Source organism: Hipposideros armiger, unplaced genomic scaffold (assembly GCF_001890085.2).
Source record: "Hipposideros armiger isolate ML-2016 unplaced genomic scaffold, ASM189008v1 scaffold_486, whole genome shotgun sequence".
Lineage (NCBI taxonomy): Eukaryota > Metazoa > Chordata > Mammalia > Chiroptera > Hipposideridae > Hipposideros > Hipposideros armiger.
The window spans coordinates 1,141,964-1,168,701 of NW_017731836.1; the positions used below are offsets into that span (position 1 = coordinate 1,141,964).

Here is a 26,738-nt window from a genome sequence, read left to right on the forward strand (position 1 = left end):
CAGGGTAGTGACTGCAAAGCTTTGGTCACAAGTGCATGAGCACATTTGCAAAGCAGCTGCCTATACACTGTAACGGGTTATTATGTTTTCATGTCAGCTACCCCTTCCCCAGAGAGACCCCACCCCCCCTTGGTGTTTTTTAATATGACCATGGGTCTCTTTTCCTGCCAGGGAAAAAATTGTGTATATTTATGGAGCAGCTACTTGTGCCCAAGAATTGTTAGGTGTTTTACATTTGCATTCTGCTGTATTCCTTCTAGCAGCCCTTCCTGTGACATGCAAAGTATTTTACAGGTAATAAAAATGATTCGTAAAGAAGTTACCCTGATGAGGGCCTCATAGAAAGAGGTTTAGCCAGGATTGGATCCGTCTCTGATAGAAACCCCAGGCTTTAGACACCAGCTACCTCCCACATGCTGGATGTCAAGCCCAACAGAAGCTCGGGGGGCTTTGCAGGCCCTCGGGCTGCCCTGACGCACTGAAAGCACTTCCCTGGAGAACGGGGCTAGTCTTGTTTCTGTCTTCAGAAGCTGGAGCAGGTGACGCCAAGCCTAGCCAGATAGTCTCGAGAGAAGGCAGGGAACATGCAGGAGGTGATGACACAGGGCTGGGGGAAGGGACCATGGCCTGTGTCAGAAGTGTCAGGCATGACATGACAGAGAGGAATGAAATTAGAAGTGATCGGAGCCTCCTTCACCTCCATGAGCCATCGCATTGGCCCAAGAGGCCCCTACAATTTGATGTTTAGAAATAGTTTTCAGGTAGTTTTCAGGCAGCCAATGGAACCACACATGTCTTACCAGTACGGTGGCTGTTTGGTCTTGGGACAGCTCCATGGCTGGTGCTCACATATTGTTCCTTCTTCTCTGAGTATCCAGTTCCCCTTTCTTAAACACGTGCACATAAGCACACTCACACCCTCACTCACCCACCCACTCACCCAAGGTGTGGCTGTGTCAGGCAACTATCAACGGAAAAAGGAATAGGGGGGATGTGGGGTCTGTGAGGTACTGACCTGAATCTCCGATATGTCCTGGACATAGGACTAAATTTCCTCTTTTTAATTTTTTCCCTCCTTGTGATGTCTGTGGGTCTGGTTTCTGGACTTGCACCATGGGGTTAAGCCTGGCATGCTCCACCTGGCCGTTCCTCCCTCCCAAACTCTTACTGAGGCCCAAGTTGATAGTGGCTGTCTACAGGATGGGTGGCCACCCTTATCTGTTGCCATTCTCCACATTCCAGACTTGTAGCTTCCTTCCCTTTCTGGAAAACACCATGCCACTCCCTCTCCCCTCTGGCCAGGGCTCTCCTGCTGGCTTGGGACTCAGTATTTCCTCTCCCTCCCCCAAGTGCCCGGAGGTTTCTGTGTAGATATTCCCCCTTCAGAAACTTTTCCATGAGTCTCCCAATAAACAATCTCCCCTCTTATCTGGCCTAGTGCTGGGTTCACCACTGCTGGATCCCATGGCCCTTGTACCATTACCATCCTCTCCCAGACTTTTCTGGAATGGGCTGTAAATACCTGACTTACCCACCAGACTGGAAGTGCCGTGAAGGCAGGGAGCAAGCCGAAAGCCCAACCCAAGGGTCTGGCGTGTGGGAAACTGCACTCAGTGTTTAATGGTGACCGTGTCATATGGTTGAGGAGTTCATGGGCGTGTAGGGACCAGTGCCATCATTGTGGACCGAAGCTGCTGGGGCGGCCCGACTGGATATCTTCCCTTGAGGATCTGGATAGAGCTTTGTAACCTAACCTGCACTGTCCAATTGTGCTGTCACCAGCCACAAGTATTTTTTTATTGAAATATATTTAATTTAAATCACTGGGTTGTCGGAAAAGTCATGACGTATTTTTTCTATGTTTTTCGTTGCAAAAATGCGTCATGACTTTCCCGATAACCCAATAAATAAAACTCATTTCCTCAGTCTCACGAGGCAATTTCAAGGGCACATGTGGCTGGTGGCTACCGTACCAGACAGTGCAGATAATCGAACGCTTCCAGCATCACCGTTCTTTGGCCGGTGCTGCCGTAGACACTGTCTTGTGACGGTATTATTAATTTAAGAGACTGTAGGTTATGTGAAGTCCATCGTTGGTGTTTCAGGTTAGGTCAGGCAGATTTTCATAGATTCCTTCTTAAGCCTGAACTGTGTTTTCTTGCTATTTCCTGGTTGCAGGATGCTCGTCAGAAGTTCCGCTCTGTTCTGGTTGAGGCAACGGTGAAACTGGATGAACTGGTGAAGAAAATTGGCAAAGCCGTGGAAGACTCGAAGCCCTACTGGGAGGCACGGAGGGTGGCGAGGCAGGTAAGATAGTCCTGTAGACCTTCTCCCCTGCCTCTGTCCACCACCCCAACCGGTGTTTGGATGCGCCTTCTGACTTCTGTATCTCCCCATGATGGTTTGAAGTACAAGTCCTGTGTGATAGGGAATGGCCATGACTTTCTAAACAGCTGTATTTGAAGTCAGCCTTTTATTCCCACCCCCTCGCCGCCCCACAGTCTACCTTCATTCCAGCTCTCGATGCTATTAATAGAGTGTGGGTGCTGGCATTTGGCTGGCCCTGTGAGTGGGTGCCACTTTGCTCTAGCGCCGGTGTCCAGGTCCACTTCCCAGGCAGCTGGGCCAGCGAGAGGATGTGTCCAGAACACCACAGTCCTTTCTCTGCCCTCTCCTAATGACTGCCTGTCAGACAACAGGAGGAATACTCCCTCCCTCGCATTCTCCTCCCTGGTTTGGGAGTAATTGGCTGTTTGCTTCTCTTGAAACATTGGTTCTTTGTCCTGAGAGTCCAAATAGGCAACTGAGGACCCAAGACCAGAACAGGGGCAGCAGAGGGGAGCTGGGGTCAGACGATTGCTGGGGCCGTGTGGACGTTGGTTCTGGTTTCAGAGTGTGTCTTCCTTGGATGGCCACCACTCTAATGCATTGTGCGCTTGTGTCACCTCTCAGGCTCTGCTGACCAGGCCCTGTGAACAGGGAAGGAAAAGAGCCCTGACATTTAACAGCCGGTGTCTGCTGCGTGACAGGCCTGGGGACAGTCACACACCTCAGCCCACTGGGCTTTCTGCTTGGTGTCTCATCAGCATGAATCGCCACCCAAAGCAGGCCTAAGCAGCTGGTCTAGATTGTAGTTTATGTCCATTGTGTGTTTATGTGACGGAAAATGCTCCATTTATAAGGAAATGTTTAGTGAGCAGTGGGTATTTGAGCACCTACTGTGTGCACACTGTAGGGGAGGGGGTGTAATGGGAGGAGATGTAAACCTTGGGAAACGAAGCCCCAGAGAGCTAGGAACATGCCGAGGTCAGAGCCATCTAGCGTACGGGGCCAGGACTTGAGCATTCCTCCTCTTTGCCCTGTCCCCTGCTTCTCTCAATTTTCTTTCCTGGGGGGGTCCCCTTGATGCTGTGGTTGTTTACTGAATCTTTGCTGTGTATTTGGTTTTTGTACTCTGAATTCTGAGCAGAGCTTTTTGGTTGGAACCTGCCAGATATGTTGACTTCATTCTAGACAGAATGGCTGCCTTAAACCCTTTCTCCTTCCCTGGCCTGGGGACCTGGGCTGCACAACATCAGAGGGCAGTGACTCATTGGTCTTGTAACAAGTCCTGAGCCGCCCCCCACCCCTTTCCAGCTCCTCTGGGCCCCACCCAGGCCTCTAGCTTTCTGGGGAGAAGAGCCCTTCTCCAAAATGTACTCACCAGTCCCCACAAGCCCCAGAGCCCTGGGCATCCTTCCTCCAAAGTGCCCTGTCCCATTAGTCTTAAAGGTGCTCCCCAAGTTGGAATGTGTCCCACGCACTGTAATAGTACTGTTAGGCAGTAGTATTCTTGACCTAAACTTGGAGTATGAAGGGTTCAGTTTAGGTTTGAGGAGAGATTTTTGATCATCTAAATATTGGATCAATAGCTAGGAGGCCATGAAACCCCCATTTTTAAAAGTCTTCACCACTTGAATTTATTGTCCTCTGATTCTTTTGAGCCCACATATATCTATTAAAAACACCCGTGTGCTCTCACCTTGGGATGGGTTAAGAGAGGTCTGTGAAAGCATCCCCTCGGAGTTTCGGCAGTGGCTTCCCTACCCAGGCTTCCCCACCTGGGCTTGGGTTTGTGGGCAGGGCTGGGTAATGGATCTATGTGGTCAGGGGACTCTGGAGGTTGGCCTATCAGGGTGCTAGGCCCAGCTGGTGGGTGATATCCCCCTTTGGCTGTGCTGATGTCGAACGTGCTCCCACCTCTGTCTTTGAACCTGCTCTTCCCTCTGTTTGTCATTGTCTTTACCCCAGAATTTGCATGGTCCACTCCCTCAGCTCCTTTAGGTTTCTGCTCACATGTTACTTTATCAATGAGGGCTTCCTGGGCTAACAATTCAATGATAACTCTTAGTCTTCCATCTCCAAAACCCCCAGCGCTCTTCCGTGATTGGCCTTTTCTCCGTAGCACTCCTCACCATCTGACTTGTTATCGTTGTTTGTTTACGGTAATGAAGCTCCACAGAGACGGGGAATTTGGTCTGTTTGGTTCATTGGCATGTCTGCAATGCCGGCATACAGAAGGCGTTCAAACACCGAGTAAACAAAACAATGGACCAATGAGTGAATGATGTGGTCGGCAAGCCACCCCTTGGACCAGCTGTGCCTCCCGGCCTGCCCTTGGCATTTCAAGCATTTTCTCTTCGTTGCCCCTTTACTCACAACTTCTTTCCTGTCCCCACCGGTCTAACAGTGGCCCTGGGCCTGTCATTTTATCACCGCCAGCTAGGTAAGCAGAAGGATAGGCACAGGACTGGCAAATCCGGCTTTGTCTGGGTTGGGTTCACTCAAATCTAATTTGGTGGGTGGGTCCCCAATTGGCTGTGACACATCCAGATCACTCTGTGCTTTTCCATACCTCAGTCCTCTTTGATGGGAACAGAGGTAGGAGACAGCTGGGTCGGGAGGGTCCTGCTGCTGGGCATCGCTCCCCCCCTCATCCTTTCTCTTGGCCGGTGAGCACAAGGATCATGACAATGATTAGGACAAGCCACTAAGTCATCAAGTCTAATCAGATAATAGCCAGACCCTGGGGACCGGTAACCGTCTCACCGTCAACTGGCAGAGCCCAAGATGAATGTTGAGGGAACTCTGCCCGGCTTTGTGCCTGTAAACCCTCCCCTTAAACTCCTGCCTTTTTGCAGGGGAGCCAGGAAGGAGAAGGGCAGAGACGGCTCAGAGGGACCCCTACCCCCCAACCTCAAGGGACCTTGTTGATCTGTAGCTGAGGAACTGGAAGGATACTCAAAGGCTGAGGCTGGGCACGGATATCACATTTCATCTCCATGGATGGGGGCCATCTGGGCTTGGGCCAGGTGGCAGAGTCTGTCTGTGCACCAGCGTCCTCTGACTTTCCTGATGGTGGAGGGGGTAGGGCCCACCTCTAGCTGCTGCCAAGTGAGGCTTCCTGTTTTCTTCCTCTGGTCTTACTCCACCCCCTTCCTTTCTGTATTTATAAACCACTCTCACTGTGTAGAGCAGGGACGGCCTCTGAGAGATGCCTTCAAAGCATCTCCTTCAGGGGCGTATTGGGAGGCACTGTGTTCCCTGAGCCTCATCGTCCTCATCTATGAAACTGTGATGGTCATGAGATCGGCCTTGGTGCCCTCACGAGGTCGTCCTTAGGACTTGAATGAGACAATGTGTTTGACAATGGTATCCCTGCATGCGCTTAGGCTGTAGCTCATTATAAAAACATTTTGTTATAGAAAATTTAAAAAATAGGCAAAAAGAAGAAAATGAGCTCCCATACCTTCTGTTGATATTTGATATTTATCTATTTTTTTTAAGTCATTACTGTAGTGGTAGTTTTATAATATTCCTGGAATGCCCATGTGTCAGTGGAACAGTGGAGACTTACAAAGAGAAAGACTTCTGCTATAGCTTGGCTTTATCTGTAGAGTTTACAAAGATTTGAAATTGTCAAGCCAGTGGAAATTCTATCTGCCCATCAAAAATTTGCATTAACTGTTGTACCTGATATTAACTTATTTTCCTACTGATGAGTCAGATCCAATCTTGTGGTTTTGAAAATCCAGTCCAAATTCTGCCAAGAGGAGGTAAAAGAAAGCTTTTTTTCTTTTTTCTTTTTTTTCTGGGCTGAGGTGAGGGCAGGGAACTGGCTTTGATTTATTTGAGGGTTTTTGTCCTTGAGTGAGAGCTTATTTTTAAGGTCGCTTTGACATATCTGCCAGCCCATCTGACTTTTCAGTGGGTGGCCGGGACATTCTGATGAAGGGGTAGCGCCTATGTGACTCAGGAAACCTGAATGTTTCTTGCTTACTTTGCTCCCTGGGTTCAAACTGGTCTAACAGTGGCCCTGTGGGCCTGTCATTTTTATCACTGCCAGTCCCAACCCTTGTAATTGTTTCTTTTTTTTTAAATTGTGGTAAGCTGTAGGAAGGTATACCATTTAAAAGTGTGTGATTCAGTAGCATTAATGACATTCATATTGTTGTGCAACCATCACCACCGTCCATCTCCAGAACTTTTTCATTTTGCCAAACCGAAACTCTGTGCTCATTAAATAACTCCCCATTTCCCCTTTCCCTCAGCCCTTGGCAACCACCAGAGACTTTCCATCTCTGAATTTGACTACTCTGTGTACCTCGTATAAGTGGAATCCTGCAGTATTTTTCTTTCTTGTGACTGGTTTATTTCATTTAGCATCCTGTCTTCTAGGTTTATCCATGTTGTAGCAGGTGTTAGAATTTCATTTCTTTTTAAGGCTAATAATATTCCACTGTATGTATAGACCATATTTTGTTTATGCATTCATCTGTAAATGGACATTTGGGCAACTCTTGTTATTTTTAAATGGTTGGAACATGTCAGAAGAGAGCAGAGTGCTTTGTAAACCTGAAGGGCAGCATACATGCAAAATAATGAGAATTGTTCCGTGCTGGAAGTTGCCTGTTGTGCGTTGATGGGGCCATGTAAGTTCATGCCCTGTACTTAACCTCATTTAGGGAAGTAGGTGAGTGGGGAAACATTTGAAACTTGTAGAATGACAGCTGTGGGACAACCGTTAAAGTTTAGCCTCTGCAGCCAGACTGTCTTTTTAATTCCAGCTCACCATTTAATAGCTGTGGGACCTCTGCAGGTTACTAATCTCTGTGCCTCAGTTTCTTCATCGATATAACGGAGTTGTGTCTCACTTAGCTTTTGCTGTGAAACAAACTACCCCAAGCTTAGTGGCTTAAAGCATTTACTTAGCTCATGAGTAGTTTGCTGGGCAGTATTTCTGATCTCAGATGTGGCTGATCTCATGCATATTATACAATCATTTGGTGGTTTGGCAGGAGGCTGGCTGATCTGGGATGGTTTTACCCATCAAGCAGTTGGCTGTTTGTCAGCTTGAGGCATCAGGGGTGACTGGATCGCATGTGTCTCATCAACAGTTTAGCGTGGGCTTCTTCACATGGTAGTGAGACTCTAGGAACAAGCCTCCACATGCATCACACTTGTCTTATTAGGTAGAGTAAGTCACACAGCCAGTCCAAATTCAAGAGGTAGGGAAAAAACTCTACCTGCAAAGTATAGCCATTTTTCATTTGGATCAAAGAAAAAGAATATATGTTGTTATTATTTCAGATATATTTTCTGTCAGATATTGTGTGTCTATGGTGAATCTGCTGTCTTTAAAAGAAAAGAAAAGAAAAAAAAAAACTTGGGCCGGCCAAGTGGTGTGTTGGTTAGGAGTTGGCTTGGGATGCCAGCTCGGAGCAGCAGGGCCCTGGTTTGGATCCCACATGAGGGCCAGTGACGCTGCGCCCTCTACAGTTAAGATGGTGAACAACAGCTCGACCTGGAGCTAGGCCGCCGTGAGTCGCCGCTGACGGCATAGGCTGCAGTGGGGCTGGCTGGCAGCGGGTGTGAGCTTTCGTGAGCTGCCGTGAGTGGCTGTCCAATGGCCGGTGAACAACTGCCTCACCTGGGAAGAGTGCAATGATAATACCAACATGGGCCAGTGAAGTGACGTCCTCCACAACTAGACTGAAGAACAAAAAGGCAGCAACTTGTCTGTTCCCCTTCCCTGATTCCCCAGCTGTTCCCTCCCCCAATTCCCCAATAAAATCTTTTGAAAAAACAAAAAACAAAAAACAAACACCAAAAAACCCACCACCACAACAAAAACCTGTGGGTAGAAGAAGCAAACCTCTGCTGGCTGGGAGGGGCTATGGAAGATGTAGAGACTGTGAGGACAAGAAGGGTGACCCTAGGCAGGTTGAGTACATACTGCGTTGCTTGTTGAGGATAAAAAATGTGCCAGAGGATCAAAAATGATGACGAGGGAATCGCTGACTTACCTTTCGATTGCTCAGAAGCACTCTAAGCCCAAACAGGTAATGTGAAGGCCTCGAAAGGATGGGGAGTCATGTGTCCCATGAAACGGAACAGGTCAAGTGCATCAGATAACCCCTGAATTCTTATGTTAATGGTAGAGGAACAGTATTGTAGTCTTCCTTTGCTGGGAAATTCTAGACATTGATTTTGTTAGTAGAAGACCCTCTGTAAGTGGAGAATGAGAGGTCCATGACCTAAACTCAAGGTTATGTCAAGTGTGAGTTATTACTCTCTTCACTTGTCCAGGGATGTTTTTTCTTCTAATTTATTATTTTCTTTCATTCAACAAACATGTACTGGGCTCCTACTAATTGTCAGACCCTGTTTTAGCTGCTTGTCGAGAACAGAGCATAGACCCTGACTCTCTGGAGCTGACATTCCTCTCTGAGCAGTCTTACTAAAAGTGTGTGGGTGGGGTGTTTTGGGCAAAAGTAGAATCTTTGTTACTGATCTGGATTAAAGGGTGGGTGTTTTTCCTCCTCCATTTGAGAAAGGGAGTGAGACTAAGGGAGGGTTGCAGTGGGCTAGCAGGTTGGCAAATCAAAGTGTGTCTCATCGTGTGTCCTGAGCATCTCCCCTTTGCATACGCTGGCCATTGTGGAGCATAAAATGTGGTGTGTATCTTCCAGGAGCCCTGTCTACATACATGGGCAAGGTGGTTTTAAGGCCTAGGTAATTCCAGTCCATTGTCATTCACGATAGTAATGTTCTCTAAAGTCCCCGCCAACACTGAATTAGCGAGACATCCTATGGAGGCATTGCTTCTAGTGGGAATAGGGGGTCAGGTTTCCGAGAACCTCTGGTCTTATTTTCATCAACCGATCCATTCATAACCTTGTTTCATGTATGTTTCTCTTTAAAGACACCTTAATATATATTTCTTAGAAATAATTAATTGTATGCAGTATTTCTTTATAATAAAACACTAGCCAAGAAGGGTTGAACATTTTCCTGATGCTGGGTGATGTGACCGCAAATTTCTTTGGCCTTTAGCCTCGCCCGGTGTTGCCCACTACACTTTTTTAATTGGTTGTGACCTCTCCCACAGTGATGCCAAATGGAGTCCACAAATTTAGCTACTTTCCCATAGTTTCATCATGCACTGTAGACTTTATTTTAGCACTTAACTGGAGCGGCCTCTAGTATGGATCTGCAAATTTTCTCTTCCTTTTTCTGGATGTACCATCTGTTGGTTCATTAACATTGAACTAACTCATGGCCACCAGCACTGTGACTCATGCCTGAATGAAGCTCCTCTAACACACGTATTTTCTCTGTCAGGCACACCACACAGTTTTCTAGGGCTTAGGAACACTAGACAGCACTTCAGCACTAGGCTTGGGGGCCAATTTAAACATCTGAGTCACCAACAAAACAAAAAATAGTGAAAAACGTGGCACTCAAGAGACTGTGAGATCGATAGTTGTGTACAGTATGAGAGCTGAAAGAAGGCAGAGTGTCGCTTTGTTCGACCTCAGCTGGGAGTATGCACACTGAAGAACTCAAGGTTTTTGCTACTTTGTGTGGGTCTGGCAATGACCCTGAAAGTGCCATAAGTATTGATTGATTTGGGGTTACAAAAATTTTACCAAGTAGGCAAATGTGCGGATATGCAATCTGTGAGTAATGAGGATTAACTGGACTCAACCAAGCGAGAGCCCGATGGGGAGGCTCATTTGTTAGAGAACTGAGCCACATGGCGCGGGTGTGGATGGCATATGGAAGAAGCCAGTGAAGTGAAGTCACTCGTGTGTGTGTGTGTGTGTGTGTGTGTGTGTGTGTGTGTGTGTCGCCTGGGGAAAAAGGCACACCTGATCCCCAAAGCACAGGAGAGAGTCTGGCTGGAAAGGACAGAGCAGCCGAGAGCAGAGGGAGAAGTCAGCATGGATGTAGCCCGGGGTAAGGACGTCAGCTCCAGGGCTGTGGAAAGAGCGTTAGAGGGGCTGAAAGGCCAGATAGGAAAGGAACGGTGTGGCCAGATGGGGCAGCGCCTGACAGCCTCCACCTGGCCTCCAGACTGGATTGAGAAGCTACAGAGCAGCCACGGGCTCTTGCCTATGGGGCTTATGTTGTGTTTGAGAAGTGGATCAGGCGTTGATGACCAGCGTCGTGTCCTTACGTTAATAGTGGCACCATCTTTTGAGATCTAACCATGGGTTAGGCACCCAGTGTACTGTTCTGTGTAGGGGATGTTATCTGTCTTCCTCTTTTCTCCCCATATGACAGATGTGGAAACTAACCTTGGAGCCCAGAGACCATTACTTTGGGCCTTTACACAAACCTTGCTGGTGTTGTGGCCTAACCTGAGAGACTATGAAGGGAGATTCTAGCAGACTTACTGGTTAGCCAGCTGCTAAGAATGAGGCTTAGGAAACTAAGGTTTTAACCTGAAGAGCCTGAGTAGCCCGTAGGAAGTTGAATGAGAGTGGGGCTCTAGCTTTGGGAGAGGGTAGTGAGTTTACTTTCCTGAATGTTAAATTAGTGACGGGGTGCCTCAGTAGGAATTTCATCAGCGAGACTGCAGGCCAAGGGGGAGGTGAGGAGTTGGGGGGTCAGTGATAGGGAGGTGACAGTTTACTGGAAGAAAGTGTGTGGAGAGAACTGAGCTAGAGGTTAAGGATGGAGGGGAGGAAGAAGAGAACAGTAATTTTAACACCCTTGGTATACCAGGAATTTTCTAAGTGCTTTACATACATGAGGGAGGTGCTTTTTTGCAGAAGAGGAAATTGAGGTTTAGAGAAGTTGAGTTATTCGAGGGGCTCCCCACATCCTCATTTATTGAGGCTCTGTTGTAGCAAGTTCCTCATGTATATGATCTAGTCCTCACAGCAGTGGGGTAGCTGGTGTTGTCATCGTATGGAGGGGATAATAACTAAGACTCAGGGAGGTAACGTTAACGTGCCCACAGCACAGACCTCATGAGGAGAGGAGCAAGGTTTGAACCTGCATCTCCCTGGTTCTGGCTGCTACCTGGTGCCTGGCCCTTACGAGGCGTTTAGTGACTGTTGGAAAGCCTGAACTTACACACTGACACATCTTAGGGGAACAAGAAAGAGAAAGAATTGACTTGTTAGGCTAAAGGAAGATTTTGAGTTCATCTGTGCAGGTAGTTCCCTGCCTTTTCTGCTCTGGGGTAACTGTGAGGCTCTTGTTTCAAGTAATTTGGGGCCCCTTGAAACTTCCTCCCCTTGTGGCACTCTGTCCTAGTTCTCCTGGGACCTCAGTGCAGCTTTGTCATGCCTCCCTTCTTCCCGGTCACTTTTGTTCCCACTGAGCCACTTTTCTGCCTGGGTGGCAGCTTTCAGTGTGGGACTTGGGTCAGGAAGCCGGGTCAGTGACGTCTATCCCGGTGGCCCTGATTGTGTTCCCACTGGATGGCCACAGGCCAGTTCCTGGGGATTGCGTCATCCCAGCTGCCCACGATAAGGGCAAGCAGCTGAGTGCTGGGGCACCTGTCACAAAGCAGAAATCCTTGTGATCTATAGCAAGAAGGGAGAATGGACTGTTAGCTCCCCTTCGCCTGCAAGACCACGTCCTGCCTTGCAGTCTTGATAGGAGATTCTGGGGGAGAAGCAGCTGCATTTTGGAAGCTTAGAATCTTGAAACAAGTTGGGGTTCATGTTGAGGGTGGCAGGTTGAAGGCTCTGACCCGGGTCGAAGGCTCCTGATGTAGAGTAGGTTTTGAGGCTTCAGTGAGAAGCCCCCCACACCCCCACCTTTTGGGCTCTCTGCATCTCCTGCTTGGCTGGCTCTGCCTCCCAGTCCTCTGCTGGGGCTGGAGCAGGGAGTCTTGCTGATCGAGTCTTGAGGTTTTTCTCTCCTGGTGGTGCGGTGGACCACATGCATTTTACCCTTACCTGCCTGGCAGGTGGCAGGAATGGAGGACTAGTTGCAAGCAGGGTCTCAGCCAGGCAGTAAGTATTAAGCTGGGGGTGCTACCCACCACTACCTTGTCAATTGGGAGCTTTGTCAGGCACAGTTCCCTTTTCCTTGCCCGCTTTGCCTTTTTCCAAGGCATGGCTGATACCCGGTAAGGGCTGCTTGGTGGGTGACATGCTGCTTGAAGTCAACAGATCTGGTTTGTCACCATGGTTTAGCAGTTAGAGGAGAAGCTGGATGGGGAGCTCAGTACTGTTATCTGTAGCCATGAGGTTCCTTGGTTGTTTCTTTTTGACCTCCCTCCCTTCCATCTATGTTCAATAAAATGATTGTGTTGACATGGACTGTTTCCTTCCTTCCCTCTCTGAAAACCACCAGCATCCCCTAGAAAGGAGTGGTAAGGTGACTGATTTCTCAGCTGAAGAAAATCAGAGTAGAGGATGTGTTTTTGCTATCAGTTTTGTCAACATGGGTCGTTCCTTTTTATGTTGCCAGGCAACAAGACTTGGTCCCTGGCCAAATGGTGGTGTTTCTCTTGAGCTCCTTTGGCTTACCCTTCTGTTTCCTTCCCTCACCTTGGGGATCCCTCCTGCCCACCCTGCTTTCCTTCTTTCTCTTCCACTCCTCCTTTCCAAGCCCTCCCAGCGTGACATCATATTCTCTCCCCTTTACTTCAGTGAAAATCTACCCTTAAGAATCTGATGGGGGCGGCCGGTTAGCTCAGTTGGTTAGAGCTCGGTGTTCTTAACAACAAGGTTGCCGGTTCGATACCCGCATGGGTCACTGTGAGCTGTGCCCTCCACAACTAGATTGAAACAACTACTTGACTTGGAGCTGATAGGTCCTGGGAAAACACACTTAAAAAAAAAAAAGACTCTGATGGACTTATTCACACTGAGAAGTAGATGACCATTATAACTCAGAGATTTATGGTCTCTCTGGATGTTCAAGTAGTTCTGCTTTAAAAACATTCCCATAGCTTGGGGTACTCTACCCCCAGCCTGGTGGGACTCCTTGAGTCCCAGCTTGGGGTTTATCACAGCTCCCTGACATGTGTGATGGGAACCACACCATTACACCAAGAGGGAAGAAACCTAGAAGTCCAGGCCATAGACAGTTTTCATTTCTGTGTGGTAGAATGTCCTTGTGGAGTTTAAACCAAAGGTGGGGTCAGCAGGCAGAATATAGGCAGCTTTATTAAATTTGCATTTCAGATTTTTTTTTTAAGTATAACTCTGTCCCATGCAATAGTTGGGACATACATCACTAAAAATAATTAGTTTACCTGAAATTCAAATTTAACTGGGAGCTCTATATTTTTCTCTGCTCAGTCTGGTAGCCCTACAAAGGAGGGAGTTATGGTGTTGAGTCATCAGCCAGATGGAGAAAGTAGTTTTAGAGCCAACTGCCCCTTCTTGGGGTTCCTGAATTCATAGCACGTGGTGCTGTGGAAGATTCTGCCGTTCCTTAGCCGGTAGGTAGCCTTGGACAGGTACGAGTGAGTGTGTGTGTGAGGGTGGTCAGTACAACTGCAAAGTACTCAGTGTGCCCACACTACTGTTCTAGGGACTCCTGGGTCTGGTTTTTCTAGGAAGAAATGGGGTTTCTAGTGTAAGTGGCTGAGTCTAAGTCTCCCCCATACCCCAATAACCCATAACCATCATCAGCTTGATTGCTGAGAGCTGGTCAGCTCCAGACAGAATGCTGGAGGGCTCCATGGGAGGCCACGTCAACTGGGCCTCTTCTGAAGAATCTTCCAGAATGTGGGTTCTTCAGCTGTTGTTTCCACTGACTTCTCCAGACACTGCCTGGCACCGCCGTCCTTCCAACTTGCTCCTCTTCCCCATTCTTGAGTGCCTTTCTTAGTGTGATCATTTTTGTGTGTGTTTATTCATTTTTTTCCCATTTAAAACTTTCTTAGGCATGAGAGATGAGAGAGCTTATCTCCTATTGGAAAGAGTGGCTCTTTGCTTCGGGGTAGGCAATGCTCTGCTTTGTTTAAGAAGCCTCACTCATATGTTTCACTTTGAAGAAGTGGTTTAAATGGAAGTAAGAAAAAGATGATTTGTTCATCCATTTGTATCCAGCCTCAAGTGCATTCCCCAGCCCTTTGGCAAAGCCCCGTATTGGAGAGAAGGTGCTGTGCCTTTTTTTATTTCTAAAAGTGGAGTAATGAAATCTTCTAAGATTCTCTAGTTCTTTTGATCTCAGGCTCAGGCCAACTGAGCGAAGGTTCTCTTTATACAGAGAAGACTGGGAGGTCTGTTTTCACACTGACCTGAGCACTCCACCAAGGTGCTGGAAGCCATTTCTAGTGGGCTCTTCTGGGGGCAGTTGGTGGAAGGAAATCATGGGGTGTAAGGCACTGTACTAGTTTATGGATGTTCCTCTTCTGTCTGGTCTCATCCCAACACCCAAGGCATAAGAAAATATACACATGAAGCCTGAAATTCTGAAATTCACATTGCCTGTGTACAAAATAATGGCCCCATCTTATATCAGCTAGGAATTGCATTTGGTCATAAGTAACAGAGGACTCAAAAACAGTGGTCTCAGCAGGCAAGGATACCTTCCCTCCCCAAAAAGAAGACCTGAATTAGGCAGTCTAGGTTGATACTGTGACTCCATGGTCATTTGAGAACCAGTGTCCTATTATTGCTCCATCCTAGTATTTGAATTCCATCCTCAAAGTCACCACATGGCCCAAGATAGCTCCAGGAGCTCCAGCCATCACATCTGTATGTCAGGAATAGAGGGACGGGAAGGAACACATGCCCCTTCTATTTTAAAGAGTCTACTTGGAAATTCCAGACAATACACTGCTCTGTTTCATTGCCAGCACCTACTCATATAGTCATGGGTAGCTGCAAGGGAGGCTTGGCTTGGGATTTTTTTTAATTACTAGGGTTGTTCTAAGGATGAATGGATATTGGGAGGCAGCTAAACAACTCTGCCACGTTTGTACTGTGGTTTATCTGTTTTCTAGAAAGGCTCTGGGTTGGAAAGAGTTAGGGGTGGGCATATGTGGCCCATAGAGCAGGCATAGGACTTCTTGGAGGAGAGATGCATAGTAAACCCCATATCTCTGCTACATTGTTTCCCTCCATTTATGTAGTGCGGAAAACTTCCTTTTCCTTATATTGTGTTGGAGAACTATGAGGAAGTGCTAGCTTCCCATAAAGGTGTTAAGTGCGTACATGTTTTGTCATGGAATCCATTCCCACTTTCTTTCAACAAATGTTAATTAAATGACTCATTTTCCATTGCCACATCTTTGGTGCAAGCCTTCATATGTTTCCTGGCCTATTGAAATAGCCTTTCAATTGGTATTCCTGCCTTCTAGTGCCCCCTCTCCATCTCTCTCCTCTGCCTCCCAACCGAATCTGCCGAAGTGAGTTTTACTGATAGTTTTGCTCAAAAACTTTAGTGCATGCAGTGGTTAATTTTATGGGTCAACGTGGCTGGGCCACAATGCCCAGGTATGTGGGCAAACATTATTTTAAATGTTTCTGTGAGGGTGTTTATTGGATGAGATTCACATTTAAATTGGTAGATTCTAGTAAAGCAGATTGCCCTCCAGAATGTGGGTGGGCCTCATCTAATCAGTTGAAGGCCTGAATAGGACAAAAGACTGACCTCCCCCTGAGCACGAGGGAACTGTGCAGCAGACAGCCTTTGGACTTGAAATTCAGTGTTGGCTCTTCTCTAGTTCTCCAGGCTGCTGACCCACCCTGCAGGTTTTGGACTTTCCAACCTCGACAATCATGTGAGCTGATTTCTTGAGAACCCTGACTAATACAGCACTTCTTCTGCCTCTAGTGTCAGCACAGTCTGGCCCTGCCTCTCTCATCCTTTGGTAGCTCCATTTTGTGCCCTCATATGTGCCCTCCCCCTGTCCTGCCATACTCAGAATTGCCGGGTACATCTTGTTTTTGTACTCCCTTCTGAGGACGTCCTGAAATGTTTTGCGTCATTGAATATTCTGTTCTCTTTGTGATGTTTTCATCCCCAGACTGACAAGCTCTGCGATGTTCAGATCTGTAGCCATCAGCCACATATGGCTACTTAAATATAAATGAATACAATTAAATACAACTAAAAGTTCGATTCCTCAGCGTCACCAGCCACATTTCAGATTATCAGGAGCCACATGTGGCTGGTGGGTACTATTTTAGGATGGCATACATAGAGAACATTTCTATCACTGCAGAAAGTTCCGTTGGACAGCACTACTTAGCTTTTATGCTTGGCATGATTAAAAATGAAGACACAGGCTAGTGTAACTTCTCTGGACTCTCTCTGCAGTTTCCCTCCCGCACTATGCTTTCCTTCTTTGAGAATTTGACAAAAATTATGGATGTCACCCTCTGAACACATGCATATGTGCACAGGTGCATAAATTATAAACACGATTTCAAGGTATTCATCAGCTCCCCTTAAAGGTCATTCATGTCCTGTGGGTTAATAACCATGAGCTAATACTACATGGGTATATAACAGCTGACACTTCAGCTTACTGTGTGCTTGTTCTAAGCACTTTACCTGTTGAACACTTAACTCCTCAAAGCAACGCCATGAGGTAGCATCTGTTGTCATCTGCATTTTGCATTTTGAGGAAACTGAGGCACAGAGAAGTAGAATAAAATGTTTGGGTCACCCAGCTAGGGAGTGGCCTGGCCAGGATTTAATCCAGGCATCCCAAATCTGTGTTATAGCCTCTACACCTGTGGCTAAGAACCCCACTGTGGAATCTGAGCTCCTTGAGGGCAGAAATTGTATCTTATCCTTTTCAAATCTTCATATGCTTGATGCCTAGTAAAGGTGAAATGGAGAAAGGAGGAATGCTTGGAATCGAGAGAGTTATATAGAGGCTTAAGGCCTAATCATCTTGGCCTTAGGCCATTTGGATTCTTCCATGTGGTTATCTCTTACTTTTTCTTTCTTGGTTCCATTGGCTGTCGTTCGTTTCTGACCCCTTAGAGCTGGGAGAGGTACTGAGTCCTCAGACCTACTTTGCTTGGCAATAACAGGTGCAAAGAAGGGCAATTTGCCAAGAGCCTCTGCCATGCCAGCTAGTGCCAACCTTGCCTCCCTAGGCTGCAAGCCCAGCTGCTGCCCTGGCCCTGTTACATGGCTATTCTTGTCTTTCAGAGATCCGTTGGTGGCTTGAAATGGCGCTGGCTCCAGTGGTTGTGTGTGTGCTCTGGAAGTGTGTGCTCCTGGGGACCCTGTTGCTCTTTCTGACAGACAGCCTGCTCTGGCCAGGGTCTGCTGGCTTCAGCCATGTTGACGTCTTTGCACTTGCATTACAACAGACCCCTCAGCTTTTTCGTATACTGTGCCAGGCAGGCAGGTATGCGGTGCTAGCTCTTATTTATATTGAGCCTTCATTGTCATCTGCGTGCCCCTGACCTTGAATTTTTTTGGAGATCTTCTTGCATGTAGTAGTTAAAATTAAGCCAAGTCATGTTGGCCTAGAGGCCAAAGAAGCGTTGGAGGAATGACATTTCAGTGAATCGGTTGCTCCTTTGGCTGTGCATAAGTGTACCGGGCAACGAATGACTCAGGCAAGTCTGAAACCTGGAGAAGGTGAGAAGGGGGCAGCCAAGGTCCCTGGCTGAGGAAGGGCTTGGAATAGCATCGTTTCCAGGGCCGATTCCTCACCATCCTAGTGGTATGGACCCACAGAAGCACCACAAAACATGGTCACTGCTTTCAAGGAGTTTGCAACCTTGTCAAGAAGACCAAGTGAATAGAAAAATAATTCAAGAGGCATGGCATCAGTATGTTCTTATGTTGGGCAGTTTTCAGAGTGTCTTTCCATGTATATCGTCTTATAACATGGCAAGCTACTGGAAGAATTACTCGGTCCTATGAATTCGGAGAGGGTAAACATTTACCCAGGAATGAATTTCCCAACGACTCACTGGGACCTGAGTTATGTATCATTCAGCTTGGAGGAGGCAGGGAGAGTGAAATGGAGGGGTTATTTAGGTGTTGAGAGAATGGCGCTCACATGGAATGACCTAGGGTATACAGTTAGGTCATTATTCAGGCGAGTTTTCGCATCATGTAAATGGCATTTCCAAGGATAAATGTGCCCAGAAAGACATTCATTTGGATTCTGTGAGCTACAGAAGAAAAAATTAACGAGGTGCATTAAAATGATTGACCACAGGGCGTTGTTTGTGGCTTATCATTTGTACTCTAGCTGTACCTTAATCAAACACACATTTCTTCAACATCTGCAGTGTACTGGCCACTAGGCTAGGTTTTGGGAATTAAAAAATTCAGTAGCACAGTCCCTGCTCTTATAAGGCTCCCAAAGTCACTAGGGATGATACTGCTTTAAAAAGATTGTAGAAACTCCCTGCCCTATGCAGAGAGGAGAGGCTGTGGGTACTGGACCTTTTCTGCTGTAGCACCGACTTGGCAGGTCCTGGGCCTGACTGTTACCTGTTTCCTTTCCTCCCTGATCTCCTTTCATACCCTCTTTGTGGGTCTCTCCCAGACTTAGAGGCCAAGCGTAGAAAGCTTTGAGAACCCTCTCCCAAACCACCCTTTCCAAGTTGCAGGGTGAGTTGGTGTTAACTGAAGTCACCTTGTGTAGATTGGGTGTGTCCTCTGCCTCTGTTAATGGCAGCCCCTCGGAAGTGAAGCCAAACAGTTGTATGAGGTGTTGGCTGGCGGGAGACCAGTCATGGCCCATATCCGACTGGCCCCTTTTGTGGATCCCAGCCTGGCAGGGAAGGGGCCATGGACAGATACCCCCTTGCATTTTTTCTCCTGAGCAGTTCTTGTCTCAGAGGCATGAGGGAGGTTAATGACTTTGAACCCATTTGGTTTAATCGTATTAGGAAGCAATTTCCAAATGGAAACCAGCAGAGCACAGGATTCACTAGAGAAAGTTGGGCATGTGGCACGTCCAGCTGAGTGGGCAGGTGGCGAGGATGGATGGATGCTCCGACTGCCCCTTTTCTCTGAATCCAGGGAGTTAGCCTCCCTGTGGCATGCTTAATGTTGTCTCCTTCTGGCATTGGTTGTCCTCATGACCTCAGATTAGGTTCTGAACGGTCTGAGTGTGATTTGAATGCATTGGGGTCATTATTCTTCGGGGAAATGGCGGGCGATTCGTGACCCAGTCAAGCACAGACTGTGTTAATTATTCCTCCTATGCCAGCAGAGCATGATCAGGGCCTTCCGTAGCAAAATGATTTATAGGAGCCAGGATGGAGAAGATAACAAAAGTGCCTGGGAGAGTGGCTTTGGATGGGGACGTGTGTTCATCTTGGTGCCAGGCATTGTGGGTGATAAAGTGTAAACTACAGCTCCTGCCCTCAAGAACTTTTTGTTCTGCAAACTCTGTTGTACTCAACCGCCATTAGGCAGTGCAAGATGGTCTTTGAATGAGTTGTCTATCAAGTGCTGGGTTCAGAAAATGGAGAAAGCTGTAAATCCTAGAATAGGACTGTTCATTCCAAGGAAGAGGCTGAGAGATGACAAGAACCTATTTTTGGCCTGTGAAGTGTCATAAGAAAGAACATATGATTGCTGAACAAATGAGTCCAGCATGCTGTCATGGAAAAAAGGGTTCACAGAGGATGGGGTATTTGAGATGGGTTTTAAAGGATGAGTAGGAGTTCCCTAAGTGGAAAGGAGGGAGAAGGGTATGTGTTACTGGCAGAGGGAATGGCACGTACAAGAATGAGGAGTGCTGAAGTGAAACCAGAGGCCAAATGAGTCTGGGGCCCATGCTGCCTGCGCCACTCAGCCAACTGACTGACACAGGAGTTGGGTCATAGAATAAAGCGTTTGTTATCAGCGCACTGGTGGTCTGAGAAGGCAGCTGGTTAACACCTCCAAAAACTGCCTTACCATTCTCAGACCGGCTTGGGGTTTTTAAGGGAAAATCTCGACATTCCTCCAGAGGCTATGTGACGGTTCCGGGGCGTCTGCATGGAGCCTTCTCTGTGGCCACATGATTCTATGGTGGAGTCAGCAACCAAGTTACAATGATGGGACTAGCCTGGAAAGAATGCCAGACCATAGAGATTGTGATCAATAAAACTAAGGCTATTAATCGTAAGTTTCAGGGTAATTTTCTAAAACAGGGAACTGGGTAACATTTTGACAAAACAGGGACAGGGGACATTCCAAGCTCAAGCTGCAGGGGATGCTCTCTGAAGCTATAGATCAAGGAAAGGCGAGACCAGGGACTCGGAGAGGCCTCTACTGCGGGGGTGCCAGCCAGGCCCTGCTTCAGAAGGAATGGCGAATGGTTGGACCTCACTGGTTGGATAGGAAGTGCCAACCTGGTCTGTGGCTCAGTTTTGTGAGGCAGGGGAGTGACATCATCAGAGATGCATTTTAGAAAGATAGGACACCAGGTGTCCTACATGCAGGTGTGTGAGACTAAATTTTTGCCCTGTGGAGTTTAAATTGGCCATGTGAGATTGGAAGCTGGGATAGCAGTTACAAAGCTTTTAAAAATCTGCCGAGGTTTCCTTAGCACTCATTTGTTCCTTGGTACAGAGCTAGGGGGTGGGCAGGGCTTGTTAAGCCTTCGGATGCTCTGCAGAGAGAATGCCTGGGCCAGAGGGCTCGGCCAAGTGGGTGTGCAGGTGGTCGTGTGGAGATAACTTATTGAACTGAGGGTGCCGAGTGGGTTCTGTGGATTCTCGTCAGGATCCAGAGAATCAGCCTTTAAACATCATCATTGGAGAAATAGAATAATACCGGGCCCTGTGTTGGGGCTTTTCCTCTCCAGACCTGGTGTCAGGAGCCCTGAGTTCAAGTTATAGCGTCCTTTCTAGCCTTGTGACCTTGTACCAGTTCCTTAACCTCAGTTTCTTGGGGTGTAAAATGGGTACAACAATACTTGCCAGCAGGACTGTAGGCTAGATTCCACAGGTGGATACCTGGTACATGGCTGGGATTTAATAAACACCCCTGCCTGCTTCCCTTTATCCTCCTCCCCTCACTCAGGGCAATAGAAGTGGGGTGAAGGGAGGGACATGGTGCCTGAAGTTTGGTTTCTGCCCTTGAAAGTGCTTTGTCACTGGTGATTATGTGCTTTGTCATTGTAAGTGGGTGTATTCTTTTTTCTCTTTGTCTCTGTCACGGACAGAGAAAGATCTGAGGGCTTTAAATCGTAGCAGAAGGGACTGAGATTAGATATGAGAGCTTCTGGACAGCTGGAGTGGCTTGGCCACTAACAGGATTTTGGGGGCCAGTGTTGGACCCCCACATTTTGGATGCATCTTCTTTACAGATTGCATGCGGGCAAGATGGGCTTGGGGGGATGGATGGCCCTGCCAGTCTTGTAACTCTGTCCCCTGTTTGGCTAACATCTTGACTCTTTCCTTGCCCTCAGTGGCAATCCCACAGGTCTTTTTTGTTATGTTTTGTTTATTTATTGAGCTTAAACTTTTCCTTTAGTGAGGGCCACCTTTGACAAATATCTTTGGTCTCCCTAATATTTTAGTGAGTAGCATTTTCTTGAGTTTGTGATTATGTGGCAGGTATATAGCAAAAGTGATAACTAATAAACCAAAGGCTGTGAAAAACATTTCTTTACCACTTTTTATTATGGAATGTTTCAAGTGCACACAAAAGTAGAGAGAGAAACCAGTGTCAGCAAGTGTTAAGATTTTGCCAATCATGTTCAGCCTGTTTTTTTCTTACTTTAAAGCTGTTTCCCAATATCGCATCACTTCATTCATAAATACTTATGTATTTATCTCTAACAGATAAAAACCTCTAAAAGATCACATTCTCACGCCTAACAAAATTAATAGTTCTTTTTAGATCATCTAGTAACCAGTCTTTTTTCAAATGTCTCCAGCTATTTAAAAAATGTGTTTTCTTGTGATTGGTTTAAAGCATTTGGCTGGAAACAGCTGTTCTGTTTGGATTTGATAAATACTGAGGACCTTCCCCTATCCCTCATGTTATGCTATTTGCTCAACCCAGTTTTGAGTTTAAGGAAAGAGCTATGGGGTAGATATATAGCAAAGTGATAGCTGATTAAGAAGCATATCAATAAAACTTCTATCACGGAAAATTTGCAAACATACAATGATAAAAATGATAGCAAAAGCAAAGTGGCTCGGTGGTTAACTCCTTGGCTGATGGACTGTTTGCACATGCTGAAGCCAGACACTACATTCTAGAACGTGGCCTTCTAAGTCCTGCGGTAATTCTGTATCTTCCGACGGGAGCCCAGGCTCCTTGGGAGTTAACAGAGGCCTTGGCATTGAGCAGTGCAGTGACGTGTTCAAGGTTGTAGACCCAAGACAATGGCCATTGTTGGTGCCAAGAATATATCCAGTTCTTCGGAGCCAGTGCACGGCCTCACAGTAGCCACTTGTCCTGGTCCATCAATGCCAGTTCTATGCAGAGCACTGGAATGTTTCTTCTGCGAGCACAATGGTGTGTTAAGAGCTGGGGTCTCGGGGGGTCGGATAGTTGCAAGGGAGCCGGTTTGTCCACGAGGCCCTGGTGCGGCCATCTCTCTGGAGCATGGTCCCTGTAAATGTTGGCAGCTGTGCTCACAGTCCCCGGGTAGAAAGAGCACTCTGCCGACAGAGGCAGAACCAGGGGTGAGGACCAACCGGCCACCTGGCCCCTCCACTGGAAACGAAGGAGAGAGGAGTAGGAGGTGAGAGCACGGCAGCAGAGCTTTGCCAGAGGCATCTGGTACCTTCTGGGGCTTCGACTTCCTGGCTGTGGTTGAGGGGTGGGAGCTGCTGTTCCCAGTTCTTTCTACACCCACCTCTCTGCTCCTGTGTTTTGTCCTCCTCATGGGAACCAGCTACTCATCAGCTGTGAAGGACTGACTGCTTGGAGTTTTCTCATATTTCTCTAAGGAGAAATATACCCCGTGGATCTTTTATTTAATATTTTGTGTCATTTCATGTTTTATATTACACAGTTTAATATTAACCGACAATGGCTTAAGCTGTCTGTGAGACTGAGTAAAAATTGATGTCCCATATGTTTACATTTTTAGATTTGTAAAAAAATGATCCAGGGCCGGCTGAGTGACTCAGTTGGTTAAGAGCGCAAGCTCTGAGCAACAGGGTTGCTGGTTTTATTCCCACGTGAGCCAGTGAACTGCGCTCGAGCCAAGCTGCAGCTGAGCTGCTCAGCTGGTGAGAGTACATGCTCCTAACAACAAGGTTGCCGGTTCGACTCTCGCATGGGATGGTGGGCTACACTCACCTGCAACTAAGATTGAACACGGCACCTTGAGCTGAGTAGCTGCAAGCTGCCGACGGGCAGCTGGATGGCGACTGGACTTGGGAGCTGAGCTAGCTGCGCCCTCCACAACTAAGATTGCAGGACAACAACTTGGCTGTTCCCCTTTCCCAATCCCCCAATAAAATCTTAAAAAAAATAAATGATTCAGGAAAATTGAGTTTAATGGAAATTATGAAAAACTCCATAGCACAAACCATAATTAGTAAAGTTTGATGATGTGGATAAAACTCTTCAATGGCTGAAATGGATTTGAAATAGAAAAGAACTGGCCCTAATGAAATTAATTTTGACTCATTAAAAATTAAAAAAATAGGAACAGTGGATATGAAAAATGATCAAGAAACTAAAGGGGTTTAATGGAATTCTGTCCAGAAAATGCTTCTGATTAAAATGTTTGTATCCTTAGGGGCAAAATGGCCAGTCCCCATCTCTGGCCACTCTTCACTTAACCTGATGCAACAGTGTGGAAGGGGCGTGGAAAGATAGGAAGTTTTCAGAATTGAAAGACTCGGCCTACCTGGCAACTGTAGATCCCTAGGAGTGCTCAGAATACAGACAGAGAGCTGGAGCGCAAATAAAACTGAGAACAGACACCCTGTCTGTGGTCCACTTTGATGTTCATCCTGCACATCTCGCCCTCACTGAGGCCAGCAGAGGTTTTGATCATGTTTTCAAAGGTTTCTGATCTTCCTTGGCTGGCTTAGAAAGGAATCTGGCACTTTTCTTCATGATCTTCTAGCTGAGTGATGGGTTCTTTCCCACAGTACGTACAACATTCACGATGCAGAGGCAAGGACCAAACTGTATCAAGTTAAAGAAAAGCAGACATGGGGGCTCCTCACCAGTGGTTGCCCGTGCAGCAGGGACATTGTCCTGACCCCTTGGAGGTGGGGGCCATCCCAGCCACAGCCCTGGCCCTGGCAGGAAGAGCCAGACCTCCCTGTATTTCCAAGGGTATTTCTGTTTCCTCAGTGCTCTGCTGTCCTACATGGATATGGACATGACCCTCACTCGGGCCAGCCTCTGCTTCTCCCCAGGCTAGTGACTTTCTGACCCACTTTAGAAGGAAGTGGGCCACTCCCGTCTTCCATTTCATGCCCCCAGCGTCCGGGGGTTTCCGGAAGCCTCTTGCTGCTCCACCGTTGTTCCCATCAAGTGCTGCGAGGTGCATGCAAAGTGACCCCCCCCCCTCATTCCCAAGTAAACCAGAGAATCCTTTTGGATTTCAAGTGCTAAAGGTGTTCAGAAGGGAGTGAGGGAAGCAATCCATTGGGCCTGTGTGCTGAATGGGTGAGTGGTTTTGAAAGGTAAAGGGGTTTTGACAGCCCAGTGATTCCATGTCTCATTCAGCCACTCACTCCCCTGTGAGTGCGATCCATTGTTTCCAAGAGCAGGTGAGGAGACAGTGTTGGGTGTAGGAGAAGGTAAGCTCAGAGAACACTGAGGATCACTTCTAGACCTCACTCTCTGATCCCCTGGCTTGTGACTGAATGAGTTCAGCTGTTAACAGCAGCCCGCCCCACTACTGCTACCCACCTTGTACTCTGTGGAGGGAACACCATGCTCTCCTTGGTGGCTGACATCTTCCTAAAAACCCTTCTACCCATCCTGATGTATTTAGCAGTGGCCACTGTGGCCTTAACTAGGTGAAGAAATGAGGCCGAACTTAGCTTTGTGTGAAGTTTGTAGCCCTGGCAGCTGGTATTTAATAGAAGTTTAGAATGAAGGCTCTGGGTTAGAATCTGGACCCCACCCTTGGTAACTGTGTGATCTTGGGCAACGTATTTTTTTTTTTTTTAGCTGAGCCATCCTGCCACCTGTTGGCAGCTCAGCGGCTGCTCAACTCGGGCCAGGACTCGAACCGCTGTTGCTCAGAGCTCAAACTCTTGAGCGAGCTCTTAACCAACTGAGCCACTCGGCCGGCCTGGTTGGGCAATGTATTTAACTTTTCTGAGCCTTGGTTTGCTATGTAAAGTAGGGATGATAAGTGGACTGACCTTTTAGGGTAATTTTGAGGTTTAAATGAGGCACTGGGCTTGGAACACCTTGTATACATTATCTCAGAATAAATGCTCAAACAGTAGCTGCTATGGTTTCCTTCGCATTTATCTGTATCCACACTCAAGGGGCTGTTAGTAGGCAGGTAGTAGATTAGTCTCGTCTTGCAGGCTCTCCCCAGGACTTGGACCCACCCCAGCTAGAGTATGGCTTTGGGTAACCAAGTGACAAGACCCCTTCTCCTTGTCAGTTTCCGCAGCTGACTGGCTGGTGTGTTAGTGACACGTGCATGAGGCTCCAGTGACACCTGAGGCAGCAACCCTGTGCACAGCTTGAGCTCCTGTCTTGTCTCTGCCTGCTTAGCAGCAATTCATGCTATCCATTAGTAATGAGTAGACGGTCCACTTGTCCCGTGATTATGTCATTGCCAAAGTCACCCATGTTAGCAGAAACTGCACGGTACAGCAGGAATAGTCCCCCTAGGGGTCCGGGGCTCTGGTTTCCAGGCTTCAGCTAGCCACCAAATAGCTGTGTGACATTCAGCAAGTTGCTTCGCTTTTCTGGACCTTCCTTTGAAAAATGAAGTGATTGAGCTGGAGGGCACGTAAACTTCCTCCTACACTGAACCTTAGTTACAGCCAACGCAAATATCCAGACGCTCTGTTCCTTCCTGAGCCTGATGGTGGGGTGGAGTGGAAGTCGAGTCAGAAGGCCGTGACTGCAGACTCTCCAATCTGGCAGCCTCAACAAAGGCAGAGCTCTCTACACCCCCCCTCCCCCGTTGATGACACTGGAATACCCATGCGTTTCCAAGTGCTTCACAGTCACGGCTGGCCTGGGCCAGTGTAGTGTCTAATGAAGGTCACTTATCAAATTCATTCATGAGCAGCCTCTCAAAATTCTCCCTATAGAGCTGTTTCCATGAAAGCTGTTAGTGTCCATGAGTCATGATGATATTTAAAATTTTTCCTGGGTTGCATCTTACAGCTCAAGCCCAGCTCTGCTAACATTTTCCTCTTCAGTATTGTTCGAAGCAGAGCCTCAGCTCTTTGGTCTGCCAGCTGGGTGGCTCTGCTGTGAGTGAACTAACTACCAGGGAGACTGTGAGTGTAAGGCCCTTACTCAAATAATGTATTACTACTAGGGCCTGGGTCTTTTGTTGCAGTTTGAAGGTACAGCTTAGTGGGTTGTGCCAAAGATTTCTAGGCATCATCTTT

At 47.4% G+C, this 26,738-nt stretch overlaps 1 protein-coding gene across 1 annotated transcript in view; it reads left to right on the forward strand.

The window, feature by feature from the left end:
• Positions 1 to 26,738, forward strand: part of SH3BP5 (SH3 domain binding protein 5) — a 78,531-nt gene that overhangs the window by 31,613 nt on the left and 20,180 nt on the right. Inside the window, exon 3 of the mRNA XM_019667145.1 lies at positions 2,179 to 2,307. Coding sequence (XP_019522690.1) covers positions 2,179 to 2,307 — 129 coding nt within the window. The remainder of the gene's footprint in view (positions 1 to 2,178; positions 2,308 to 26,738) is intronic.